At 50.6% G+C, this 25,372-nt stretch overlaps 2 protein-coding genes and 1 non-coding gene across 3 annotated transcripts in view; all 3 read right to left on the bottom strand.

The window, feature by feature from the left end:
- Window positions 1-691: 691 nt before the first annotated feature.
- TRNAS-GGA (transfer RNA serine (anticodon GGA)) lies at window positions 692-763 on the bottom strand. Its single transcript has one exon. It is a non-coding gene; the product is annotated as a tRNA-Ser (tRNA).
- Window positions 764-2,876: 2,113 nt separating this feature from the next.
- LOC143829677 (protein S100-A6-like) lies at window positions 2,877-14,915 on the bottom strand. Its single transcript, XM_077320932.1, has 3 exons — window positions 14,763-14,915; window positions 6,170-6,333; window positions 2,877-3,115 (listed from the first exon to the last, which is right to left on the bottom strand). The coding sequence occupies exons 2-3, from the start codon at window positions 6,305-6,307 to the stop codon at window positions 2,981-2,983; spliced, it is 273 nt and encodes a 90-aa protein (XP_077177047.1). The 5' UTR covers window positions 6,308-6,333; window positions 14,763-14,915; the 3' UTR covers window positions 2,877-2,980.
- Window positions 14,916-17,299: 2,384 nt separating this feature from the next.
- The window catches only part of LOC143829670 (protein S100-A5-like), a 29,556-nt gene continuing 21,483 nt past the window's right edge, over window positions 17,300-25,372 (bottom strand). Inside the window, exons 2-3 of the mRNA XM_077320919.1 lie at window positions 19,061-19,218; window positions 17,300-17,517 (exon numbers count right to left, since the gene is read on the bottom strand). Coding sequence (XP_077177034.1) covers window positions 17,374-17,517; window positions 19,061-19,198 — 282 coding nt within the window. The 5' untranslated portion in view covers window positions 19,199-19,218 and the 3' untranslated portion in view covers window positions 17,300-17,373. The remainder of the gene's footprint in view (window positions 17,518-19,060; window positions 19,219-25,372) is intronic.

The raw sequence follows: 25,372 nt of genomic DNA on the forward strand, positions 1-25,372 counted from the left end.
GCTGGGCATCGAAGGAGAGGTTTAGTTAGCTTATTTAGATTAGGAACTTCCTGGTTTTTTTTTTCAAATAACCTCCTCTTCTGTCCTGATTGGCTGAACTGGAGACTTCCTGCTCCTTGGAGGATCCTTGCCTTCCATTAGTCAGTTAGGCAGTTAGAACTCTTTCCTCTCCGGCACACACAATTTCTTTCTCACCTCAATAAAACTATTTATTATTTACGGAGCCCATGCTCCTCCTTTGCATCTTTAAACTGGCAAAAGATATCAGGCCCAGAACTGTTTTCTCCCTCTCTCGGCCGCCAGAAAATTTGCGGTCAGTGCGGTTTTGTTATCTCTCACCTTGGCAAGGAAAGGAATTCTTTAACCAGCTTTCTCCCAAGGCAATGATGCAGCGAGATTGTTACGGGCAGCAATCCAATCCTTCAGCATTATTCCTTATCCTGCCTCTCCCAAATCTCCAGGGATTTTCCAATCTGGGGTTCGGGCCATACGTGAGGTTCAGTAATATCTCCAAACAGCAGCCTCCTCCCCAAGACCAGCCTAGGTGATTAAACCCGGTAGTATCTCTGCCCACTGCTGAAGCATTAACTCTGTCTGAACATGCATACCATGTCAGACTATTGGTCCATCCAGGTCAGGGTTGTCTCAGAGACAAAGGCCTTTCACTTCACCATCTGCCTGGTTCTTTAACTGGAGATGCCGGGGATTGAACCTGGGACCTTCTGCATTCCAAGCAAAGGCTCTGCCACTGAGCCACAGCCCCTGCTGAGACTAGTTGCAGCTTTCCAGGGTCTCAGGCAGAGGTCTTTCCCATCACCTGCTGCCTGGTCCTTCCAACTGGAGATGCCAGGGATTGAACTTGGGACCTTCTGCATGCCAAGCAAAGGCTCTGCCACTGAGCCACAGCCCCAACTGAGACTAGCTGCTGCTCTCCAGGGACTTTGGATTGGAAGTGTCTTTTTCAAAATGAAGCAACCCAAGCTAGACAAGCAGCATTCTACACAAAGCTTTCCCATCACCTACTTCCTGGTCCTTTTTAAACTGGAGATGGCGGGGATTGAACCTGGGACCTTCTGCATGCCAAGCAGACTCTACCACTGAGCTACAGCCCCTACTCAGACTTGCAGAGGCTCTCTAGGACTTTCACTTCCACTTGGCGTTGTGGTTAAGAACGGTGGCTTCTTATCTGGAGAGCCGAGTTTGATTCCCCGCTCCTCCACATGCAGCCAGCTAGGTGACCTTGGGCTGATCGCAGTTATTTTATTTGGTGATTCGATTTGTATAGAACTGTGCTTGCAGCACAATTTTGTCAGAGCTCTCTCAGCCTCACCTAACTCACAGGGTGTCTGTAGTGGGGAAAGGGAAGGTGAATGTAAGCCGCTTTGAGACTCCTTTGGCTAGAGAAAAGCAGCATATAAGAACCAACTCTTCTTCTTCTTCAGTAATCTCAGGGCTCTCTCAGCCTCCCCTCCCTCACAGGGTGTCTGTTGTGGGGAGAGAAATGTGAAGGCGACTGTAAGCCACTTTGAGACTCCTTCAAGTAGAGAAAAGCGGCATATAAGAACCAACTCTTCTTCTTTTTCTTCTTTTTGTGAGTTGCATCCCGCAGCTGGATTAGGCATTATATTCATGTGCAATATCTAGACATGTCCTTTCAATTTTTTTTCAAATGGACCAACCCAGAATGACTCACTGATAAAAGTTTTTCTGACAGTTGCCACCTCCACGCTGGCTCAGGATGTCCTGTGTGGCTTAGAGGCTGTATCAGCAGCTCCCAGAAATCTCAGGGGAGGTGTATTTATTTTCGCATCACCGCTACGGCTTGGTGAGACGCAGTGGAGTCGAATGGTTTTTCAACCTTTTTCACCATGGAGGAGCTCCTGAAAAACGTTTTCGGGCTCTGAGGAGCCCTGGAAGGGGTGTCAGCTGGCCACGCCTCCCTGCCACACCCCCAAGAAGTGACATCACCATCTGCGTTAACAGGCAGGCTCGAGGAGGCTGAGGGGCGGAGAGGGTTTAGGCCAGGAGTAGGTGTGCAGGCTCCACCCCCTCCCAGGTGCAGAAACCACAAGAGAACTTGGGAGGGGGGTCAATGAAATCAGAGGGCTCCCTAACCCCCCATTAAGGCAAAAGGGGAGAGGCTGAGGACCCCCTCCGAAAGTTCTGCAGACCCCCGGGGAGTCTGGGAATCCCTGGTTGGGAATCCCTGTGTTGAGCTGAGATAGGGACTTGAATCTCGTTTTTAGAGGGTGGGCCCTATCGGCATTGTACCCCCTGCCCTAAACACCACCCTTGACTTTTTTTCAGAGAGTCCCCCCCTAGGTCCTGATTGGCTCCTTTGGAGACTTCCTGTCCCTCAGAGTGCATTTCCTCCCTGCTTGCCTCCAGAACGAATGAAAGCAACAGTTAGCCAGTTAGCCTATTAGGATTCTCCCTTCTCTCTCCTTCACAAAGTGTGTTTCACGGGGGCCGGCATGGTGTAGTGGTTAAGATCCGGGGTGTCAATCACAGTTGTGTAGACCCTGGAGTTTGACGGCCCTGAAGGGATTCCCAAATGAGTGCAAGTTAATTTTGAATGTTTTTTTTTTAATTTGTTAAACATTTATCAGCTGATATGACCATATAAGGTCATGGCGACCTGCCCCTCCCCTCCCCTCCCCAAATGGCCAAGGATAGGCCTGGAGGGGGTGTGAAGGGGAGGAGCCCCAGGTGGGCGTTTCCACAGCTCTGCTTCCCGGCCATACTCTGAACGATCTCGGGCGCTTTTGGGATTTCCCGAAGCCTGCGGAATGCTTCAGGGGGTTTTCAATAGTAAAAAAGTCTTTGTTTTAACACCTTCCCTGTCGTCCAAAAACGCAAGCCGTATACGCCATCCAAACGTTACAAAAATCAAATTTTTTATTAGACACAAAACTGCTGACAGAAGCACTTGTGGTTCGTCAAGGCCATGCTGTCTGGACCTAGAGGGTCGCTCTATGAATTAGCCCTTCAATGCCTCGTTGTAAACCATCGCCAGGCAACCGAGGAAGGTCGCGTATTCCTGGAAGTTCACCTCCTCGTCTTTGTTCCTGTCCAGGTCGGCCATCAGCCCTTGAATCTCAGAGTCATTCAATTTCTAGGGTGCAAACGGGAACAACCCCCCCAGAAGAAAACCCAAATGGTTAGCCACCTTCGAAAAATACAAACAGCAAACCACAAGATTGAGAGAAAGACATTCCTCTTTTTGTTGTCGCATTTCTTTCATCTCCAAAGCACTGCCGTTAATGTGCATTCGGTCAGATCCCCTGGTGCGTCACCCAGAAGGAAAATACACTTAGGACGGCGTAGGGTTGCCAGGAAGAAAACAACAGAATGGGAAGGATCAGAGATCTTTTCAAGAAAATGGGAGATATGAAGAGAATGATTCATGCAAAGATGGGTATGATAAGGGACCAAAATGGTAGGGACCTCACAGAAGCAGAAGAGATTTAAAAAAGGTGGCAAAATTATACAGAAGCGAGCTTAACATCCCTGATAACCACAATGGGGTAGTTACTGACCTGGAGCCAGACATCCTGGAATGTGAAGTCAAATGGGCCTTAGGAAGTTTGAGCAACAATAAAGCTAGTGGTGGTGACAGCATTCCAGTTGAACTATTCAAAATCTTAAAAGACGATGCAGTAAAAGTGCTACACTCAATATGCCAGCAAATTTGGAAAACTCAACAATGGCCACAGGATTGGAAAAGGTCAGTTTACATTCCAATCCCAAAGAAGGGCAATGCCAAAGAATGTTCAAACTACCGCACCATGGCACTCATTTCTCATGCTAGCAAAGTTATGCTCAAAATTTTACAAGCTAGGCTCCAGCAATATGTGGACCGAGAACTTCCAGAAGTACAGGCAGGATTTCGAAGAGGCAGAGGAACTAGAGATCAAATTGCCAACATATGCTGGATCATGGAGAAAGCTAGGGAGTTCCAGAAGAACATCTGCTTCATTGACTATGCTAAAGCCTTTGATTGTGTGGAGCACAACAAATTATGGCAAGTTCTTAAAGAGATGGGAATACCAGAGCATCTTATTTATCTCTTGAGAAACCTATATGCAGGTCAAGAAGCAACAGTGAGAACCGGGCATGGAATAACTGATTGGTTCAAAATTGAGAAAGGAGTTCAGCAAGGCTGTATACTGTCCCCTTGCCTATTTAACTTGTATGCGGAGCACATCATGAGAAAGGCGGGATTAGAGGAGTCACAAATTGGGATCAAGATTGCAGGGAGAAATATCAACAACCTCAGATGTGCAGATGATACCACTCTAATGGCAGAAAGTGAAGAGGAACTAAAGAGCCTGTTGATGCGGGTGAAGGAGGAGAGTGCAAAAGTTGGCTTGAAACTCAACATCAAGAAAACAAAGATCATGGCATCCGGCCCTCTCAATTCCTGGCAAATAGATGGTGAAGCAATGGAAATAGTGACAGATTTTATTTTCGCACCTAAGAACAAAGGGTCACCAGCTCTGGGTTGGGAAATACCTGGAGGCTTCGGGGGCAGGGGCAGAGTTGGGAGTGGGCAGGATGTGTGGCAGGGAGAGACCTCAGTAGAGGGACCTTATGCTATGGAGTCCACTCTTCAAGGCAGCTATTTTCTCCAAGGGAATTGATCACTTCAGTATGGAGATGAGCTGTAATTCCGGGGGATCCCCAGGTCCCACCTGGACCTCAGTAGAGTCTAATGCTATGGAACAGGGGTAGTCAACCTGTGGTCCTCCAGATGTTCATGGACGACAATTCCCATGAGCCCCTGCCAGCAAACGCGGGCAGGGGCTCGTGGGAATTGTAGTCCATGAACATCTGGAGGACCACAGGTTGACTACCCCTGCTATGGAGCAAACCCTCCCAAGCAGCCGTGTTCCCCAGGGGAACTGATCTCTGTCGGCTGGAGATGAGCTATAATTCCAGGGCTACCAGGACTTCCACTGCAGGTTTCCAGGGCTATCCAGGGGACACACCACTATTTCATGACATAACTCCCAGTTCCCTCAGCAGTTCTGAACCTGCAGGCACCTTTGGGATTGAAGGTTGGCTACCACCTGACACTTGCTGGCTGCTGAAAGGGCTCGCCTTAACCAGGGCCTGCTTTAGAAACATTAAAAGGTGAAGGTATCCCCTATGCAAGCACCGGGTCATGTCTGACCCTTGGGGTGATGCCCTCTAGCGTTTTCATGGCAGACTCAATACGGGGTGGTTTGCCAGTGCCTTCCCCAGTCATTACCGTTTACCCCCCAGCAAGCTGGGTACTAATTACACCGACCTCGGATGGATGGAAGGCTGAGTCAACCTTGAGCCGGCTGCTGGGATCGAACTCCCAGCCTCATGGGCAGTGCTTCAGACTGCACGTCGGCTGCCTTACCACCCTGTGCCACAAGAGGCTCTTTTAGAAACATTACAGGCCTCAATTAATGTCATCTGGACTTCTGGTCCACAAAGCTGACTCTGGTCTTTCAAGTCCCAAGTATATTATTTTATGTCATCTTATTTTACATGTAGGAGCCAACTGGCTATAACAGTTCTAGTACTGATTGTATTTTATGTATGCAGGTTTTATTTGATGCCTGAGGACTGATAAAGGCGGTAACGCCAAAACACGACTGGCCAGTGGAGACCTTGGGATGCATGGATGCATTAATTTTATTGAGGCTTGGGTTTTTAACTTAAATATTCGTACTATATATTTTTTAATTGTGTTCTACCCTACATAGGCTTAAGTTCGTTTCCCCGATTCTGACCTTTTTAGTTTCTTGGCCATTGGGGCACAGGGCACAGCGACAAAATGGGGGCGCTAGAAGCATTGATGACAGAACAGTTGGGTTTTATATCCTACTTTTCACTACCAGAAGGGGTCCCAAAAGTGGCTTACAATCGCCTTCCCTTCCCCCACCCACCACAGGCACCCTGCGAGGGAGGTGGGACTGAGAAAGCTCGGAGAGCACTACCAGGACCTTCCTGAGCCCAAGGTCACCCAGCTGGCTGCACGTGGGGGAGCGGGGAATCAAACCCAGCTTGCCAGATTAGAAGCCATTATATTAACCACTACACCCAGCTGTCCTGGCTGGAACCAAGTCAGAGAGCCGGCTGTAGCCTAAAGCAGGACTTTGCATGGTTCTCAGTAACTCCTCGTAACACTCACTGGTCCGATGGCCAGCTCGTTTGTGATCAGCTCCTTCAACTCCTTCTTGCTCAGGGTGCTCTTGTCACCTTCTTTGCACGAATACTTGTGGAAAACGACAACCATCGTGCAAAGAGCTTGGTCCAGGTTGTGCGCCATGTCCCCGGTCTATGTCGGAAGAGGATCTGGAGAAGAAGAAAACCAAAGCAAACTTATTTGGGCCTGGAGAGGGCTATGTGCCATTCCACCAATATCCGGGTAATCCTAAATCCGGTTTAGGTGGCTTCAAGCTCCTTATCTCCCAGACTGTTTCCACGCTCGCGATATCGTTTGCATTGTTAAAGAGTCGACTCTTTCATCCGTTTCCACACTAAAATTTGCTTTTTCGGGCGCCGTTCCAAATTTGTCCCCATTTGCCTCGCAGCAAAGGAATCCCCAGACAACTGGATTGCGTCTTTCCAAGTGGGGTCTAATGGGGTCTAATGTGGGGCTGCCCAGTGCAGAAATGTGTGCAACTGGGTTTTTCCCTTGGGGCACACCCTTTTCCTCCTTGCTGTCCTCCCTCCTCCCCCCATTCCTCCTCCTCCCTCCTTCCATTCCATTCCATTCCACCCCCCAAAAAAAATTTTTTAAGGAGAGGGCGATTATGTTATATCGCTCTCTCTAAATTTAAAAAAAATCAGTCTTACACAGCAGCGTTATACCGTTATAATATTATAACCCGAGGTTTGTTTTTTTATTACATTCAGGACATCTTGGGGGAGGGAGGGGGGAAGCAATCAAAGGTGCAGAATGGTGGGATTAAGGGGAACAACAAAAACAAAGGTACAAGCAGGCACCATTTGGCAAAAAACAAACAAACACATTTTTTGGAAAAGGGAGGGGAGCAAAGCATGACGGAAGGCTCAGGGCAGAAAGCGTGTCATGAATCTTAGCCTGGGAAATAATTGGAGGAAGGCCCAAAGGTGGAAAAGGCTGGAGTTAATTCTCAGCATCCAAAGGAAATTCAACAAGCACGTCTCCTAATGCGGAAATGGTCCCAGAGAACCAAAACCTGACTGGAGTCCCCCATGACCAACCCAACCCGGATTGCCCAGGCAAGCCCGATCCTGTCAGATCTCGGAAGCTAAGCAGGGTCAGCCCTGGTTAGTATTTGGAAGAGAGACCACCAAGGAATGCCAGGGCCATGACATGAGGGCAGACGACCTCCAAAAGTCTCTTCCCTGGCTACCGGGCAATCCTAAAATCTCCCTGCTGCATTACATACCCATCATGCAATGTGCTTCCAAGGGAATGTTTGAAGAACCTACTCTGCGGAATTCCATTTGAATATTTAAGGAGGTTTGCGTATTGGCTAATATCAATAACGTCCATAACTCACTTCTCCCCTGCAAGTGGTGTTGGGTAGGTGGAGGGCTCCCAGAATTAGAACTTCTCACCAAGTGTCAGAGATCAGTTCCGCCGGTTGAAAACAGCTGCTTCGGAGGGGTAAACTCCATAGCATTATACTCCAGAGTTTCCACCCTGCCCCAAACTCCTCCCTCCATAGGCTCCACCCGAAGATCTCCGTGTGCTTCCCGCCCCAATGTTGCCAACCCAACCTATGTGACAAAAGATGTTCAACTATTCTGAAAATATAATGCTTATTGATAATGAGACAAGAAACTGAGGTCTTGATTCGGTCCAGGAGGATGCCTGATCTTGAGCTTCGTTATTAGTTGCAATTCAGCAGTATCTCTTTCTGATCACCCCCCTGGGCTGAATCGAGATGTAGGTTTCCTGTCTCGTCACCAATGCTGATTTTGCCACACCCCATATCTGCATATCGTACTTCACCCAGTCACAGGCCTTTACATCTGAGAGCAAACCCCAGGAGCTGCCAACCGAAAGAAGAAGCATTTCGCCTAGCAGAGATCCTAGAGCAGGGTGGCCAATACTTTAAAAAGCCTCCCACACACACACCTTCGATAGGGCTGGCCACACTGTGGCTCTCCAGATGTCCATGGACTACAATTCCCATGAGCCCCTGCTGGCAGGGGCTCATGGGAATTGTAGTCTATGGACATCTGGAGAGCCACAGCGTGGCCAGCCCTATGGGGGGGGGGGAGGGGAGGCTTTCCGATCACCCAAACCCTACCAAGATGTTGGCTTTAGGCTTGTGCGATTCGGCTGCGCCTCTGCCCACGGTACTTGCCAACTGCATGTTTTCTTGTTTTTATGGGTTTGACTGTACAGTTTTATTGGGGTTTTATATGCTGTAACTCTCCTCGAGCCTTCGGGGAGAGCCGAATAAGAAAATAAGGTCCTGTCCACCTGCCCAATAGCAGGTTGGTTGGCAGGGGCAGAATTCCCAGCCTTGCACCAACTGGAAATATTTCCGCGCACAAAGTACCGGAATATGCAATGATTGAACGGGATATAGAGAATGTCCTGCAGGGGGCACCAGAGGAGATGTGTATTTAGCATAGTTAAGACTCAGAAGTTCCTGAGATTTTTCAAATATTATCCTCCACTGTCCAGAGCTAATTACCTGACAGGTCTCTCCAGGAAGGGAGGGACCAGCAGGAGATGGGTGTACTGGCAGGGAAGACCCATATGGTGTTTTTTTTCCCATGTGCGCTGGCTTCCACTGTAAGTCCGGCGGAAGAGCTCCATCTTCCAGGCCCGGCGGAAATGCGCTAGTTCCGTCAGGGCCCCGATGTTCTTCGGACCGGTCTGGCCGGTCGAGGCAAGCCACATCGCTTTGAGGCTAGGGGTCACAAGTCAGCCAGCTGTAGCCGAATGATCATAGAATCATAGAGTTGGAAGGGGCCATACAGGCCATCTAGACCAACCCCCTGCTCAACGCAGGATCATAGAATCATAGAGTTGGAAGGGGCCATACAGGCCATCTAGTCCAACCCCCTGCTCAACGCAGGATCATAGAATCATAGAGTTGGAAGGGGCCATACAGGCCATCTAGTCCAACCCGCTGCTCAACGCAGGATCATAGAATCATAGAGTTGGAAGGGGCCATACAGGCCATCTAGTCCAACCCCCTGCTCAACGCAGGATCATAGAATCATAGAGTTGGAAGGGGCCATACAGGCCATCTAGTCCAACCCGCTGCTCAACGCAGGATCATAGAATCATAGAGTTGGAAGGGGCCATACAGGCCATCATCCTCAACGCAGGATCATAGAATCATAGAGTTGGAAGGGGCCATACAGGCCATCTAGTCCAACCCCCTGCTCAACGCAGGATCATAGAATCATAGAGTTGGAAGGGGCCATACAGGCCATCTAGTCCAACCCCCTGCTCAATGCCGGATCAGCCCTAAGCATCCTAAAGCATGATGTGCGGAAGAGGAGCGGAAAATCAAACCCAGCTCTCCAGATTAGAGTCTGTCTCTCTTTAACCGCAGCCTGCCGCAGCTTAGAGAGAGACGCCCAGACGCATTGCAAACTGGAAATTATTTTATTTGTTGTTCTCTGCAAGCGTCCCCCTCCCCCCAAGAGAACAGGAGGCTGGCCGACTGGCTGGTTGTTTAGGAGAAAAACAGAGGCCTCTTTCTGTTAGTGGAATGTTATGGTCTGCGTCGTCCAAAAGCTGACGCCGAAGACTCTCGGGTTACAAGCCCTCTGCAAACAATTCTGGGCGGAACTTACCGGAATGCAGAGCAAACAGGAAGCGAGGGGAAGGTCTGCCAAGTTAAACCCGTTTCTGCGAGGGGATTTCCTTCTTCCCCCATTTAAAGACGGCGTGTGAAACTGCAGAATCAAGCAACTCTCTGCAGTCTCCCTAGAGCCAGCGTGGTACCGTGGTTAAAGAGCGGCAGCCTCTAATCCGGAGAACTGGGCTTGATTCCCCACTCCTCCTCCTCGTGCAGCCAGCTGGGTGACCCTGGGCCAGTCCTAGTTCTCTCAGAGCTCTCTCAGACCCACCTGCCTCTCAGGGTACCAGTTGTGGGGAGAGGAAAAGAAAACAATTGTAAGCTGCTTTAAGATAAGTGAGGCCTATCACAGTTCTCTCAGAGCTCTCTCGGCCCCATCTATCTCTTAGGGTACCAATTGTGGGGAAAGGAAAGCAATTGTAAGCTGTTTTGAGATAAATGAAGCCAACTGGGTGACCTTGAGCCTGTCACAGTTCTCTCAGAGCTCTCTCAGCCCCACCTACCCCTCAGGATATCAGTTGTGGGGAGAGGAAAGGAAACCAATTGTGAGCTGCTTTGAGATAAATGAAGCCAACTGGGTGATCTCAAGCCTGTCACAGCTCTCTCAGAGCTTTCTCATCCCCACCTGCCTCAAAGGGTGTCTGCGGCATACAAAGGAAGGGAAAGGGATTGTAAGCTGCTTTGAGGCACATGAGACTAACTGGGGGACCTTGAGTCTTCACAGTTCTCTTAGAGCTCTCTCAGCCCCACCTGCCTCAAAGGGTGTCTGTGGTGTGGAGAGGAAGGGAAAGTGATTGTAAGATGCTTAGAGACACATGAGGCTAACTGGGTGATCCTGGGCCAGTCCAGTTCTGTCAGAGCTCTCTCAGCCCCACCTACCTCACAAGGTGCTTGTTGTTGGGAGAGGAAGGGAAGATGACTGTAAGCCAATTTGGGACTCTTTTGGGTGATAAGAAGCAGGATACCAAAACCCCCCAGCTCTTCCTTCTCAGTGTTTTCTGCCAATAAATAGAATCCTAGAACCATAGAGTTGGAAGGGGCCACAGAGGCCATCTAGTCCAACCCCCTGCTCAACGCAGGATCATAGAATCATAGAACCATAGAGTTGGAAGGGGCCACAGAGGCCATCTAGTCCAACCCCCTGCTCAACGCAGGATCAGCCCTAAGCATCCTAAAGCATCCAAGAAAAGTGTGTATCCAACCTTTGCTTGAAGACTGCCAGTGAGGGGGAGCTCACCACCCCCTTAGGCAGCCTATTCCACTGCTGAACTACTCTGACTGTGAAAAATCTTTTCCTGATATCTAGCCTATATCGTTGTACTTGAAGTTTAAACCCAAAATAGCTCCAGAACTTTCCTAACATGGCACCGGCTCTCTGCCAGGAGTTGCATGATGAATTCTCTACGACTACCTCAACAGGAGGGGCTTTTCTGTTCCCAAGAGTCTCCCGAATTCAGGATGCCCTCTCACAGGGTTCATAGTTGGAAGAAAGTTACGTTGGCTTGCAGGATCACAGAGGATTCCCAACCTCCAGGTGAGGCCTGGAGATCTGGACTGACAACAGACTGACAACAACTAGACGACAGAGAGCAGTTGCCTGGGGGGGAAACAGCTCCTTTGGAGGCTGGGTTTGAAGACATGATACCCTGCTGATGCTCTCCCCCCAGGCTCTGCCCTCCAACCTCCAGGAATCTCCCAATTTGGAGTGGCAACCTTACACGGGAGCCAGGAAGACCTGATTTAAATCAGATGTCACAACCCTCTGGCCTCCCATGAGATTTCCGCTGGAAACTGGATTAAGGAAACGGTTCTTTTGGGACTGGTGTGGGGGGCGGAGCTAAACTCTGCCTTCAGAAGGGGCGGGGCTCAGCTCTGACTCAGCCGACTTCCAGAAATTTCCCTTTAAAGCTGATGAGTCAGAGGAAGGAGCAAAGGGGGGAATAGCCTCCCAAAGGATATTCCACCAGCAATCTGGAGAAGGCGGGATTCAAACTAAGCTACACCTTCTAATTGTCAGAACCTCTGCAATGCCCCTTGTTTTGGCCTTTTATAGGGGTTTTCCCCCCTTCTTCTCCACCGAACTACACTATAGCTCAGGGGTGGGCAAACTGTGGCCTTCCGTATGTCCATGGACTCCCAATTCCCATCAGCCCCTGCCAGCATTTGCTAACAAGAGCTCGTGGGAATTGTAGTCCATGGACATCTGGAGGGCCACAGTTTGCCCACCCCTGCAGCTTAATAGAACATCCGGAAGAAGTTCCTGATGGTTAAAGTAGTTCCTCAGTGGAACAGGCTTCCTCGGGAGGTGGTGGGTTCTCCATCTGACGGAGAGGCTGGTCCTGTGAAGGTTCAACGGGGTGGCAGTTGATAGTGGATGAGCGACAGGGTTGTGAATGTCCTGCATAGTGCAGGGGGTTGGACTAGATGACCCAGGAGGTCCCTTCCAACTCTATGATCCTCCGATTCTATGTTGGACTGGATGGGCCATCGGTCTAACCCAACATGGCTTCTCTAACGCTCTTATCTCTATCTAGCCCTCAGATCATGTTGGCTCACCTATCCAGGGTTGGAGGTGAGGGGGGGCATCCAAACCCCTGCAACCACCTCCAAGCTGCCTGTTATTGGAAAAGCTCAGGATTAAACCTGGGAGAAAAACTTTGCACGCCCCACCCCACCCTGCACGGTTCCTCCCTCGAGATAGACCCAGAGCGAGTTACCTGAAATGGACCAAATTATAGGGGATCGACAGGAGCTTTCCAGAAAGGGAATAGCCAGCATGGTGTCGCGGTTAAGAGCGGCAGCTTCTAATCTGGCAATCCAGGTTTGATTCCCCACTCCTCCACATGCAGCCGGCTGGGTGACCTTGGGCCTGATAGTGCTGCTCTCACGGAGCAGTTCTCTTAGAGCTCTCTCGGCCCCACCTCCCTCACAGGGTGTCCGTGGTGGGGAGAGGAAGGAATGGTGATTGTAAGCCGCCGTGAGACGCCCTCAGCCGGTGAAAAGCGGAGTATAAAAGCCAACTCTTCTTCAAGAAGAGGCAAGGAGGCGCAAACCGTCTACCAGCTTCTGCGGCCCCCGCCCGTAAGCTAACCACCTTGGGACCGGTTGCCGGGAAAAGGAGTTGTGTCCTGCGGCAGGGGTAGTCCAACCTGTGGTCCTCCAGATGTCCATGGACTACAATTCCCATGAGCCCCTGCCAGGCTCATGGGAATTGTAGTCCATGGACATCTGGAGGACCACAGGTTGACTACCCCTGTCAAGTGGAATCACCCAGCCACTTGGATCCGGGTGCAGCTGGGCGTGCCATCAGCAGCCCTGGCTACCTGGGCCCTTTGTGTAAAAGGCAGCCCCCCCCCCCTTGCCTTATTTCTTCTCTCCTGAGTTTTTCACCATTGCCAGCCAGGCAAAACTATAACCAGTATAGCTTGCACCTCACCCCTTCCAGAAATGCAGCAGCAAAGAGAAGAATCACAATCCTTAACGAGGTTGTCTGTTTCCTCCCCCCCATCCCAGCCAGAAATAGGTGATGGGAGAGTATCAGGGTTCCCAGCTCCACTCCTGGAGATTTGGGGATGGTGCCTGGGGAGGATAGAAGGTACAACCCCGTAGACTCCACCCTCCAAAGGACCCAATTTCTCCAGGGGAAATGATCTCTGTAGTCTGGAGGTGAGCTGCAATTCTAGGGACCCCCAGGTCTTCCCTGAAGGCTGGCATCCTGAGGGATATGGCGGGTACCTGGGGAGGACTGGGACTTCCAGTGGGGTAAAATGCTAGTAGATTCCACCCTCCAAAGCATCCCCTGATCTTGGTTGTCTGGAGACGAGCTGAAATTCCGGGAGATCCCCAGGTCCCACCTGGAGGCGGGCATCCCTAGTCCTGAAAGGTGCTTAATCACTGCCAAAAAAAGAAAAAAAGGAAACCACACCCATAACACCACCCCGACCCCCGCCCGTTCATCAAAGCTGCAGATCTTTGCACATGCCCAAGACAGGCGTCGCCACCAGGTGTCGCCGGAGAGCAGGGGAAAGGCACGCGTCGTCTGCCAACTCCGCTTTTCTGAGCCGATGGTTAATTCGGCGCCGCGCCCAAAGAAGAAGAGAGCCCCACCCGTGCAGAGTCCCTCCGCCCTTCTCCCCGCAGCCTGGCAGTTCTGCTCGGGGCTCCACAGCAGCCATCGCGTGTTCTTCCCTGACTCACTCCCACCCTCCACCCCTAAAAACCCTATCTGTTGCAAGCCTTTAAAATGCCTTTTAAAATCCCCAGGAGAAATCAGCCATGCAAAGAAAGAAAAAACGTGCAGCGGAGGAAATCTCCACGGGGATAAACCCCCCCAGGATGGGACTCCTGCGTGGCTGGAAGCCACCAGTCGCTGCCCCCAAAAAACTTTTGTATAGCGCTTCTCTCTCTGCGCTCCTTTGCAGCGCTCAGCTGGGAGAAAGGCGTCCTGCGCATGCTCCGGGCTGGACTTTCGCAGCTGAATTCTGCAAAACTTTCCATCTTAGGAAAAGGAAAAGTCCAAAGAGGGAGGGGGGAAAGAGCGATTTCTTTCCTTTCTGTCTTATTTCCACCCTTCCTGCGGGGGAGGGGGGGAGACAAAACTCCCCCTCTGGAAGCACTAGCATTAGAAGGTTGCCAACTGCCTGGAGAGAGCAAAAAAATAAATAAATAAACCCAAATTATCCTGCTCTTTTTCAATAGATGTCCTCCGCCCGATATCAGGGACTCCCCTACACGGGGGAAAATTCCCCTCTCGTTTGGACGGGCGCAAAAGCGCCGTTTCAAATGCGCAGCGCTTTTTTTTTTTGCTTTCTCCCGGACTGTTGGCAAGCGGCGCAACCGTCCCTAAGAAGCCAGGAGCAGGGAGAAAAAGGCTTTCGAAGGGCCCGTTAGGCTTCGGCATCCTCCTCCGCCTCCTCTCCTGCGAGAAAGAAGGCGTCGTCCGGGATGGGGAAAGCGACTTACCGAGAGAGTAACCAGGAGAGGCAGATGTCCGTGCCGGGAGACGGGAGAGAAGCGGGCATCGCCCGGGAGCCGCCTCTTATAGGCAAGGGTGGGGTCTCGAGGGGGGGGATCCGCTGGAAGAGAGCGGATTGGGCGCCGGTTTGCATATTTCAGCTGCGACGCCCTCATTGGCTGCTCGAAATTCCGGCCCGCCTTCCCCGCCTGGAGGTCTGGAGGCTCGGCTCTGTCATGCGCTCCCGGCCCCTTTTGCGCACGGCCGGCCCTGGAGCCCTGGGCTGGTCGCGGAGGGGAAAGCGGCCGCTGGCCAAAATGCCCTCGCTCTGCAAGGGCTTGGAGTCAAAGAGGGGGGGGGGGTTGAGCTCTGCTTGGTCGCTGCCCGGAGGAGTCACTAAGCAGCTTCTCCCTGCAAGTAAATTGGAGTCCAGTGGCATCTTTAAGATCAAGAAAGATCTTTTTTTTTCCCTGCACGCAAAGTTCGTGGACTCAAATTTCCTTGTGCTGCTTCAGACCAACAGGGCTATCCCCTTGAATCTGCCTGCAACAGGCACCCTGTGAGGCAGGTGGGGCTGGGGGAGCTCTGAGAGAACTGAGACTGGCCCAAGGTCGCCTAGTGGGCCTCATTGGTCTCAAAGCACTTTACAATTGCCTTCCCCCTTTCTCTCCCAGCAACAGGAGTCTTGTGAGGCAGGTGGGGCTGAGGGAGCTCTGAGAGAACTGGGACTGGCCTAAGGTCACCCAGCTGGCCTCATGTGTCTCAAAATAGCTTATAAGCACCTTCCTTTCCTCTCCCTACAACAGGAACCCTGTGAGCCTGGGGAGGCTGAGGTCTGAGAGAACTGGGACTGGTCTGGGGTCACCCTGCAGTCCTCATGTGTCTCAACGCACTTTACAATTGCCATTCCCTTCCTCTCCCCATAACAGGGCCCTGGTGAGGCAGGTGGGACTGAGAGAGTCCTGAGAGAACTGGAATTGGCCCAAGGTCACCCAGCTTGGCTCATGTGTCTCAAAGTGGCTTCCAATCACCTTCCCTTCCTCTCCCCACCACAGGCAACCTGTGAGGCAGGTGAGGCTGAGAGAGCTCTGAGAGAACTGGGACTGGCCCAAGTGAAAAAGTGGGGAATCAAATCCAGTTCTACAGATTAGGGTCTACCGCTCTTCACCACCACACTACAATGGCTTTCTAGTGGCTTTCATTAGTGATTCCCACTACAACCTATGTTAGATCTCGGCCTCTGTTACACGGGGTTAGTTTCCTCGCTGTTGTAGCAACTGAGGAACAATTAAAGTGCTGCTGCTTTGGCTGAAAGAAATGCCAAGTCATTGCCCTCTAATGCATTAACAGCTCTTGAAAATGGACTCTGCCTATTAGGGTTGGGCACTTTAGTGTCCTAAGCAGCCGTTTGAGCCTAAAACGCCTCCCTACCCTTCCCCCCGCACTGCGGTGTTGCTACTTTGGGCATGAGTAGCCGCTTCGGGCCCCAAAACACCCAACCCTACTGCCAGTTCCTGTTGCCTACTGTGGCTCATAAAGAAGTGACATAGGGTAAATCTAGGAATTGCCAAGAACTCTTTGATTTACCATAGAGTGTGCAGCAATTCCTAGAGCTACCCTATATCACCACAGGGTTTTTTCCCCATTTATCACATAATGACACCTCGCCCACTCATGTCCCCTGCCCTCAAACCCCTTGCTCGTTGCCAGTGAGGAGCTTAAATCTAGGAATTGCCAAGAACTCTTTGATTTACCATAGAGTGTGCAGCAATTCCTAGAGCTACCCTATATCACCACAGGGTTTTTTTCCCCATTTATCACATAATGACACCTCGCCCACTCATGTCCCCTGCCCTCAAACCCCTTGCTGGTTGCCAGTGAGGAGCTCTAACGTCCATTCTCTAAGTTGGCCTCCGTCCAAGTCGACTTCCCTCTAGCTCAGCTATTAAGGCTACCGCCCTAAGTAAACGTCCTTTGTAGCAAGAAGCTTTATTAAACAAAGTAGGATTAGACGCTAAGCAAACATGGGCTTGGTCTCCGTCTTTCTCGGGGTAGGGGTAACCCGGAAGGTCCTGAGCATGAGGCCTGGATTTCTGTAGGGCGCCACCTAATGGAGAGGCCGGGGAGCTGACCCTCCCTGTCTACCTTCTCTGTACTTCCTGTCTGCCCCCATCTGTTAGATTTGCTGCCTGATCATGTCCCACAGGACCTCGTTTCCTAGGATGGCCAGCTTTCGGTTGGGAAATGCCTAGAGATTTTGGGTTTGGAGCCAGGAGTGGATGAGATTTGGGGCAAGGAAGGACCTCAGTGGAGTATAATGCTACGGAGTCCACCCTCCCAAGCAGCCATGGAGAGCATATCTCTGTCGCCTGGGGATGAGCTCTAAAACTGGGGGGGGGGGTGTCTCCAGGTCCCACCTGGATACTGGCATCCCTGTCATTTCAATCCCATTGCAGTAGTTCCTTCAAAGGGCACTTTTGATATGGGCACCGAGGTATCCCTGTGAGCACCCCTAAGAAGGAAAGAGCATTTGATGTTGCTGGAGAGAGAACTCTTTTATTTAAAGCTGCCGTAGGGTCTTCACGTCGCAGGGCCTTAACCGAAGGCCCTGTTCTCCCCCTATTTGGCTTCCTGCTGGAAGAAATCGTTGTAGGTCATGCAGAGGGCGGAGAGGAAGCCCGTGTACTCCTTGAAGTCAATTTCGTCGTCGTTGTTCTTGTCCAGGGTCCCCATGAGCTTATCTATCCCACTGTCTTTAAGCTTCTGCCAGAGACAGACAGAGAGAGAGAGAGAGAATGAAACAGGGAGAGAAAGGACTTTTGCCAAAACCTAAAACTGACCCTGCAAGATTCAGTCTCTCTAGAAACAGGGTTAGCTATCATTGGGGCTGGATTTGAACCCAGGGCACACGCAGACCGAAGAAACTGGATGTAGGGATGCTGTGTTTCGGGAGAGCATGTCACATATCTCAAGTATTGATCAAAAAAATATATTTGAGGAGGAACTGTGGCTCAGTGGAAGAGCCTCTGCTTGACATGCAGAAGGTCCTCAATTCAACTCCTGGTCATCTCCAGTTTGAAAAGGATCAGGTAGAAGATAATGTGAACAACCTCTGCCTAAGATTCTTTCCCATATGTACCTTTCCCCAGGAGCTTATGAGGTGATGGCCTCAGCCTCTCTGCCCTGGTGTAGGCTCTCCAGAGCTGACTGGCCACCGTGTGATACAGGATGCAAAAGGAGCCCTGAGTCTGATCCAGAGGGCCTTTCCTGAGGTCCATATGAGGGGAAGGCCTCGGCCTCCCTGCCCTGCTGCTGGTCCTGCAGAGGGACTGGCTGGCCCCTGTGTGAGGCAGGTGGCTGGACTGGAGGGACCCTCCCTGGTCTGACCCAGCAGGGCTCTCCTGTGTCCTTATGAGGGGAAGGCCTCGGCCTCCCTGCCCTGTTGCTGGCCCTGCAGAGGGACTGGCTGGCCCCTGGGTGAGGCAGGAGGCTGGACTAGATGTGCCCTCCCTGGTCTGACCCAGCAGGGCTCTCCTGTGTCCTTGTGAGGGGAAGGCCTCGGCCTCCCTGCCCTGTTGCTGGCCCTGCAGAGGGACTGGCTGGCCCCTGTGTGAGGCAGGAGGCTGGACTGGAGGGACCCTCCCTGGTCTGACCCAGCAGGGCTCTCCTGTGTCCTTATGAGGGGAAGGCCTCGGCCTCCCTGCCCTGTTGCTGGCCCTGCAGAGGGACTGGCTGGCCCCTGTGTGAGGCAGGAGGCTGGACTGGAGGGACCCTCCCTGACCTGACCCAGCAGGGCTCTCCTGTGTCCTTATGAGGGGAAGGCCTCGGCCTCCCTGCCCTGCTGCTGGTCCTGCAGAGGGACTGGCTGGCCCCTGTGTGAGGCAGGTGGCTGGACTGGAGGGACCCTCCCTGGTCTGACCCAGCAGGGCTCTCCTGTGTCCTTATGAGGGGAAGGCCTCGGACTCCCTGCCCTGCTGCTGGCCCTGCAGAGGGACTGGCTGGCCCCTGGATGAGGCAGGAGGCTGGACTAGAAAGACCCCTGGTCTGATCCAGAGGCGTTCTTCTGATGTTCTAATGTTCTGGCCACCACTAGAAGGGAATGCTTCTTCTGAGACATGCCCATGTGTCAAATAATCCCAAGAAAGCACAAATTCATGGAAATTTGGTCACATTGATTGGTCAACGAATGCCCCTAATGATTAGATGTTTCCTCAGATGGCTGAACAGATCTGCACAGAGTTCCCACTTCGAAGCCAGCTTTAGCCCCGCCTCCACTTGCCCTGCCAGCCAATCTCTCGCCTCTTACCTCTCCCAAAGCCAGCTCCTTCTTCACCAGCTCCTTCAACTCCATCTTGCTGAGAGTAAATTTGTCTCCTTCCTTCCCGGAGTATTTGTGGAAGGTGTACACCAAGGTGGTCAGGGCTTTCTCCAAGGGTGTCTCCATGGTGAGGGGCTAGGCAGGGCCTGGAAGACACAAGAGATGAGTGAACAGGATTTTAGCATTCCAACAAGGGAACGGTGATGCATTGAGTCATACTTCCTTGGCATGAGGCAGGTAGGATTGCCAGCTAGGGTGGCCAGTTCTGGATTTGGAAATACCTGGAGAACTGAGCCAGGAGTGGGCAGGATTTTGGCATGGGGAGGGACCTCAGTGCAGTATTATGCTATGCTCCCAAGCAGCCATTTCCCTCAAGGGAACTGATTTCTCTAGTTTCGAGATGAGCTATAATTCCAGGGGATCCCCAGGTCTCACCTGGAGGCTGGCATCCCAGGAAGGAAAAGTCCTAGAGCAGGGGTAGTCAAACTGCGGCCCTCCAGATGTCCATGGACTACAATTCCCAGGAGCCCCTGCCAGCAAATGCTGGCAGGGGCTCCTGGGAATTGTAGTCCATGGACATCTGGAGGGCCGCAGCTTGACTACCCCTGTCTTAGAGATTCCAAAGGTGGAACTAGGGTTGCCAGTCTCCTCCCCTTGCTTCAGGGCTATCAGGAAGCATTTAGGATCACTGTAGAGGTAGCGAATAAGCACCTAGTTTCTTTAAATGAAGCCAAATCTTCTGGGACAGATGCATCCAAGGTACTAAAAGAACTTGCAGGTGTGATTTCTGAGCCTTTCTCCAGTATTTTGGATAATTCTTGGAGAACAGGTGAAGTGCTATTTCAAATAATCTCCTCCTGATTGACTCCACTGGAGACTTCCTGTTCCTTTGAGCACACGTCCTCCCTGCTTGCCTCCAGAACAGTTAGACTGTTGGGATTCTCTCTTTCTCTCTTCGTTTACCAAGTTTGTTTCTCTCCTCAATAAAGTGAGTTTACTACGCACACAGGAAGCTCTTATCTTTTGAAAATTGCATGTTGTTTCACAAACATGGGCAAGAATGAGTCAATTGTTGCTGTACACCAAATATGTTTATTATTAGAATGTTCTTATCAGGCCTTTATATGTTGCATGGTATTTTTATTTAACACAGAATTTCAAGGCTTGAGGAAGCTAACTCCGGAACAGAGAGCAAAATGAGACAGATACTAGCCAGCTTCCCTAAACACAAACAACTTGGTTTCCCTTCTCCAGATGCCTGGATGCTCTGGTTTAAGGAGAAGGACTGTTTTTTACAATAGAGTAGCTATATTCCCATGTATTCTGTATTACACTGCAATCCTATGCCAGTTTACTTGTATTTAAATATATTACAGAGTTGTACACTGTATAAAACTCGATGTTGGTTTATACCAGGCTCTCTCAACCAAGGTTTCAGGGGTTTCTTGACGGCCCCAGAAGGGTTCTCCTTAATTGGTGGGAGTTAATTTTAATATTTTTTAAAATTTGCTAGGCATTTATTGGGTGCTATGAGGAGAGGTTGAGGGACTTGGGAATGTTCAGCCTGGAGAAAAGGAGGTTGAGAGGGGACATGATAGCCCTCTTTTTTGAAAGGTTGTCACTTGGAGGAGGGCAGGATGCTGTTCCCATTGGCTGCAGAGGAGAGGACACGCAGTAATGGGTTTAAACTTCAAGTACAACGATATAAGCTAGATATCAGGAAAAAGTTTTTCACAGTCAGAGTAGTTCAGCAGTGAAATAGGCTGCCTAAGGAGGTGGTGAGCTCCCCCTCACTGGCAGTCTTCAAGCAAAGGTTGGATACACACTTTTCTTGGATGCTTTAGGATGCTTAGGGCTGATCCTGTGTTGAGCAGAGGGTTGGACTAGATGGCCTGTATGGCCCCTTCCAACTCTATGATTCTATGATTCTATGACCCTGTACTATCATGTCACTCCACCGTCGCCCTCCCAAAATGTACCTGGAGGGGGTGGGAAGGGGAGGGGACCTAGGTGGGCGTGTCCACAGCTCTGCTTCCCAACCATATTCTGCATGATCGTGTCACTTCTTGGGTTTCTTGAAGCCTGAGGAATGTTTCAGGGGTTTCTCAATGGTAAAAAGTTTGAGAAAGGCTGTTTATACCTTTGATATATGCCTGCTACCCAAGTTAGCCTTGGCATCTTTGGGGGGGTTGAACCTCTGGGTGAGGTCTGGAATTTTCCCAAAATGATAAGTTATCTCCAGAATGCAGAGATCAGTTCCGCAGGAGAAAATGTCAGCTTCAGAGAGTGGATGCTACATATCGGATCTCTGCTGAGCTCCCTCCCCGATCTCTGCTCTTCCAGCCTCCATCCCCAAATTTCCCAGCCCAAAGTTTGCAACTTCTGTTGGGATATGCAAGATCTGTAGTATGCCTGATACAACAAGCCCATGAAGGTTCAAGGAGGTGGCAGGTTACAATGGATAATAGAGTTGTGAGTGTCTTGCATAGAGCAAGGGGTTGGACTAAATGACCCAGGAGGTCCCTTCCAACTGTGTGATGTTATGACTCTATGAAGAATATCCTATGGGGGCATCGGGAGAGATGTATAATTAAAATGTTTAGATCAGGAACTGCCTGGTATTTTTCAAATCATCTCCCGATTGGCTCAATTGGGGACTTTCTGTTCCCTTGAGTCCACTTCCTCTCTGCATTCCAGAACAACAGTCAGTTAGACTGTTAGGGACTATCTCTAGCCATTCTCTTTACAAAGTTGTTTCTCTTAATAATCAAGCTATTCTTTAAGTAGCTGGTGCTTCTCCTCTGTACATATTTAAATGCTGCCAACAACCTTCACTAAACAAGATTGGGGAGATTCATAACTGAACCTCCACATTTAAAAAAAAAACTACCAAAAGGTCAGCTGCAATTCTGACCAGGGCTGCAGTCCTAGGTTGAATCATTTCCCTGTTGTTGTTTTTTTTTTTTGGGGGGGGGGGTTAACATAAATCCTCCTTCCAAATGCTTGACACATTTGGGCATCCCTCCCTCCTCCAGAGGAGTGGCCTGATCCCCTTAATCCGCACTCCCCACATTCAATAAAATCATGGGGGTGTGGAAGGATCTCCTTATACTGTAACCAGATGCAGATGGGTCACCGTGAGGCTCGGAAGCAATAGAATAACGTTTTTGTGTGCCAATAAAGGTTTTCTGAGTTTCTGAATAACATTTCAGTCCAGGGACACAATTCAGACCAACAAAGTTAAATACTGAGCATACATGGTGGGGATGCCAGCCTCCAGGCGGGGCCTTGGGATCCCCTGGAATTACAGCTCCTCTCCAGACTTCAGAGGTCAGTTCCCCTGGAGAAAAGGGCTGCTTGGGAGGGGGGATTTAGGGATGCCAGGTGGGACCTGATGGCCACCCAGCTTTCTTATTTGCCTCCAGTACTGACAATTTGGGTAGACCGAAAACCACTTCCAAGATGATGTTCTGTTGGTAGACCGTCCCCCAGAAGAGATTTTAAACTATAGAACTGAATCTTATACTAGGATTATGTTTTCATTATTTGGGGGTAAGACTCTCTCTTTTTTCGCTTTTGGTTCTTGTCTACATTCGACATATTCTGCCTGTTATAAATACAATAAAGGCCCATCGAAAAAACCAATTCACCCGGTGTCGTTTTCAGCCGCTGTTTTGGATAGTTTCACCCATCCCAGCTAATTTGGGAGCCTCAGCTATCTTCGACTACCTTACAACCGAGGTTGACTTATCTTACAACCGAGTGGTCATCGGTTTGTTTTCCCGCCTGGCGGCTGGTATCCCTAGCAAGCGAGCTTGGCCTTGTGGTAAAGAATGGCAGCCTCTACTCCAGAGAACCGAGTTTGAATCCCCACTCCTCCTCCTCCTCCTCCACATGCGCCAGCTGGGTGACTTCGGGCCAGTCCCAGTTCTCTCAGAGCTCTCTCAGCCTCACCGACCTCAAAGGGTGCCCGTTGTGGGGAGAGGAAAGGGAAGGCGACTGTAAGCCAGTTTGAGACTCCTTCAGTAGTGAAAAGCAGGGTGCAAAAAACCCCAAACCTTCCCAGTGCCATTGGACATAAACCTTGGGCTTATGCCATACAAAACAGGGAAAATCAAGAGTCTGGCTGCCTTGATGTCCACGCTAGCGTTTACGTAAAGTGTGTCTCGGTAGTTAATTAGGGGCGTGCCCGCAGAATGTTTAAATAGTTCCCAGGGAGTTTAGCTGATCTGGTTTCCCTTAAATAAGCAGTTTGCCTTTAGGGGCGGGGTGTGGGCCTGCGTTGTTCAAGGGTGGGGTGTCTGAGGAACAGGCAGTTTTAACAGTGTGAATTTCAACACAGGCAACCAGGAGGACGCAAGAGGGGTGACTATATCTCGCTGGCGTTGGCCGAGGCTGGATTCAAGAGCTCCCTCTTATGCTGTCTGCCCACAGGAACGCATGGACACGTGAAGCTAATTTCTACAGAATCAGACCGCCAAAGTCACTCTTGCCCTGCAGGGTTTCTGGCAGAGGTCTTTCTCATCACCTTCTGCCTGGTCCTTCTAATTGGAGATGCTGGGGATTGAACCTGGGACCTTCTGCATGCCAAGCAGAGGCCCTTCCACTGAGCCACAACACCCTACTAAGGTCAATGGCATTTCTCTAGGGGCTCAAGTAGAGGTTTTTGGCATCACCTACTGCTGAGTCCTTTTAACTGGAGATTAATCGAGGACCTTCCCGTTTGTCGAGCAGATAAGCCATAGTTCTTACTGAGACTAGGGCCTAGTCTGCATACAATAGATAATGCACTTTCAATGTGCTTTCACGGCTGGATTTTCCTGTGCAGAACAGGAAAATCTACTTCTAAAGTGCATTGAAAGTGCATTATCTCATGTGTTCAGACTAGGCCTAGGTGAAGCTCTCCAAGGTCACAGAAAGAGATCTTTCCCATCAGCTCCTGCCTGATGCTTTTACCTGGAGAAGCCAGGTATTGAACCTGGGACCTTCTGTGTGCCAAGCAGGGGTTCTTCCACTGAGCTACAGCCCCTACTGAAGTTAGCTGTAGGTCTCCAAGGCCTTAGGCTAAGGTCTTCCCCATCACCTCCTGCCTGGTCCTTTTAACGGGAGATGCTGGGGATTGAACTGGGACCTTCTGTGTGCCAAGCAGAGGCTCTTCCACTGAGCCACAGCCCCTACTGAGGCTAGTTGCAATTCTCCAGGATCTCAAGTGGAGGTTTTCCCCATCTCCTTCTGCCTGATCCGTTTAACTGGAAAGGCCAGAGGTTGAACCTAGGACCTTCTGCATGCTGAGTGAGGATTGAACCTCAGCGCCTCCCCAGTATGTGCTGTGGGTAGGTAAATGAAGCACATTAGAAAAAAGTTAGATCCTTTCCCCAGAGACCTCTAGGATAATTCCCTAGCCTGGAGCTTAGGGTTGCCAACCCCCAGATAGCAGCTAGAGATCTCCCTTTATTACAACCGACTTGCAGGCCACAGACGTCAGTTCCCCTGGAGAAAATGGCTGCTTTGGAAGGGCGACTCCATTCAGGCATTAGACCCCACTGAAGTCCCTCCCCATCCCAAACCCTGCCCTCATCTGGACCCACCCCCCAAATATCCAGGTATTATCCAACCTACAATTGGTATCCCTGCTGTAGCTTCTATGAAACTGTATTTATACAGTCATAGAATCATAGAGTTGGGAGGGGCCATACAGGCCATCTAGTCCAACCCCCTGCTCAACACAGGATCAGCCCAGAGCATCCTAAAGCATCCAAGAAAAGTGTGTATCCAACCTTTGCTTGAAGACTGCCAGTGAGGGGGAGCTCACCACCTCCTTAGGCAGCCTATTCCACTGCTGAACTACTCTGACTGTGAAAATCTTTTTCCTGATATCTAGCCTATATCGTTGTAAAGGTAAAAGGTAAAGGTGTCCCCTGTGCAAGCACCGGGTCATGTCTGACCCTTGGGGTGACGCCCTCTAACGTTTTCTTGCAGACTCAATACAGGGTGGTTTGCCAGTGCCTTCCCCAGTCGTTACCATTTACCCCCCAGCAAGCAAGCTGGGTACTCATTTGACCGACCACGGAAGGATGGAAGGCTGAGTCAACTTTGAACCGGCTGCTGGGATCGAACTCCCAGCCTCATGGGCAGAGCTTTCAGAATGCATGTCTGCTGCCTTACTACTCTGCGCCACAAGAGGCTCTTATATAGTTGTAGTTTAAACCCATTACTGCACATCCTTTCCTCTGCAGCCAACGGGAACAGCATCCTGCCCTCCTCCAAATACTTTCAAATACTTAAAGAGGGCTATCATGA

Source organism: Paroedura picta, chromosome 1 (genome assembly GCF_049243985.1).
Source record: "Paroedura picta isolate Pp20150507F chromosome 1, Ppicta_v3.0, whole genome shotgun sequence".
In the NCBI taxonomy this organism is placed as follows: Eukaryota; Metazoa; Chordata; class Lepidosauria; order Squamata; family Gekkonidae; genus Paroedura; species Paroedura picta.

What these genes read in the sequence shown, in the direction of transcription:
- LOC143829677 (XM_077320932.1), bottom strand. Translation starts at nt 6,307, where the DNA reads ATGGCGCACAACCTGGACCAAGCTCTTTGCACGATGGTTGTCGTTTTC. An exon ending in ACGAGCTGGCCATCGGACCA is followed by an intron (nt 3,116 to 6,169) that starts GTGAGTGTTACG and finishes TTTGCACCCTAG; the next exon opens with AAATTGAATGACTCTGAGAT.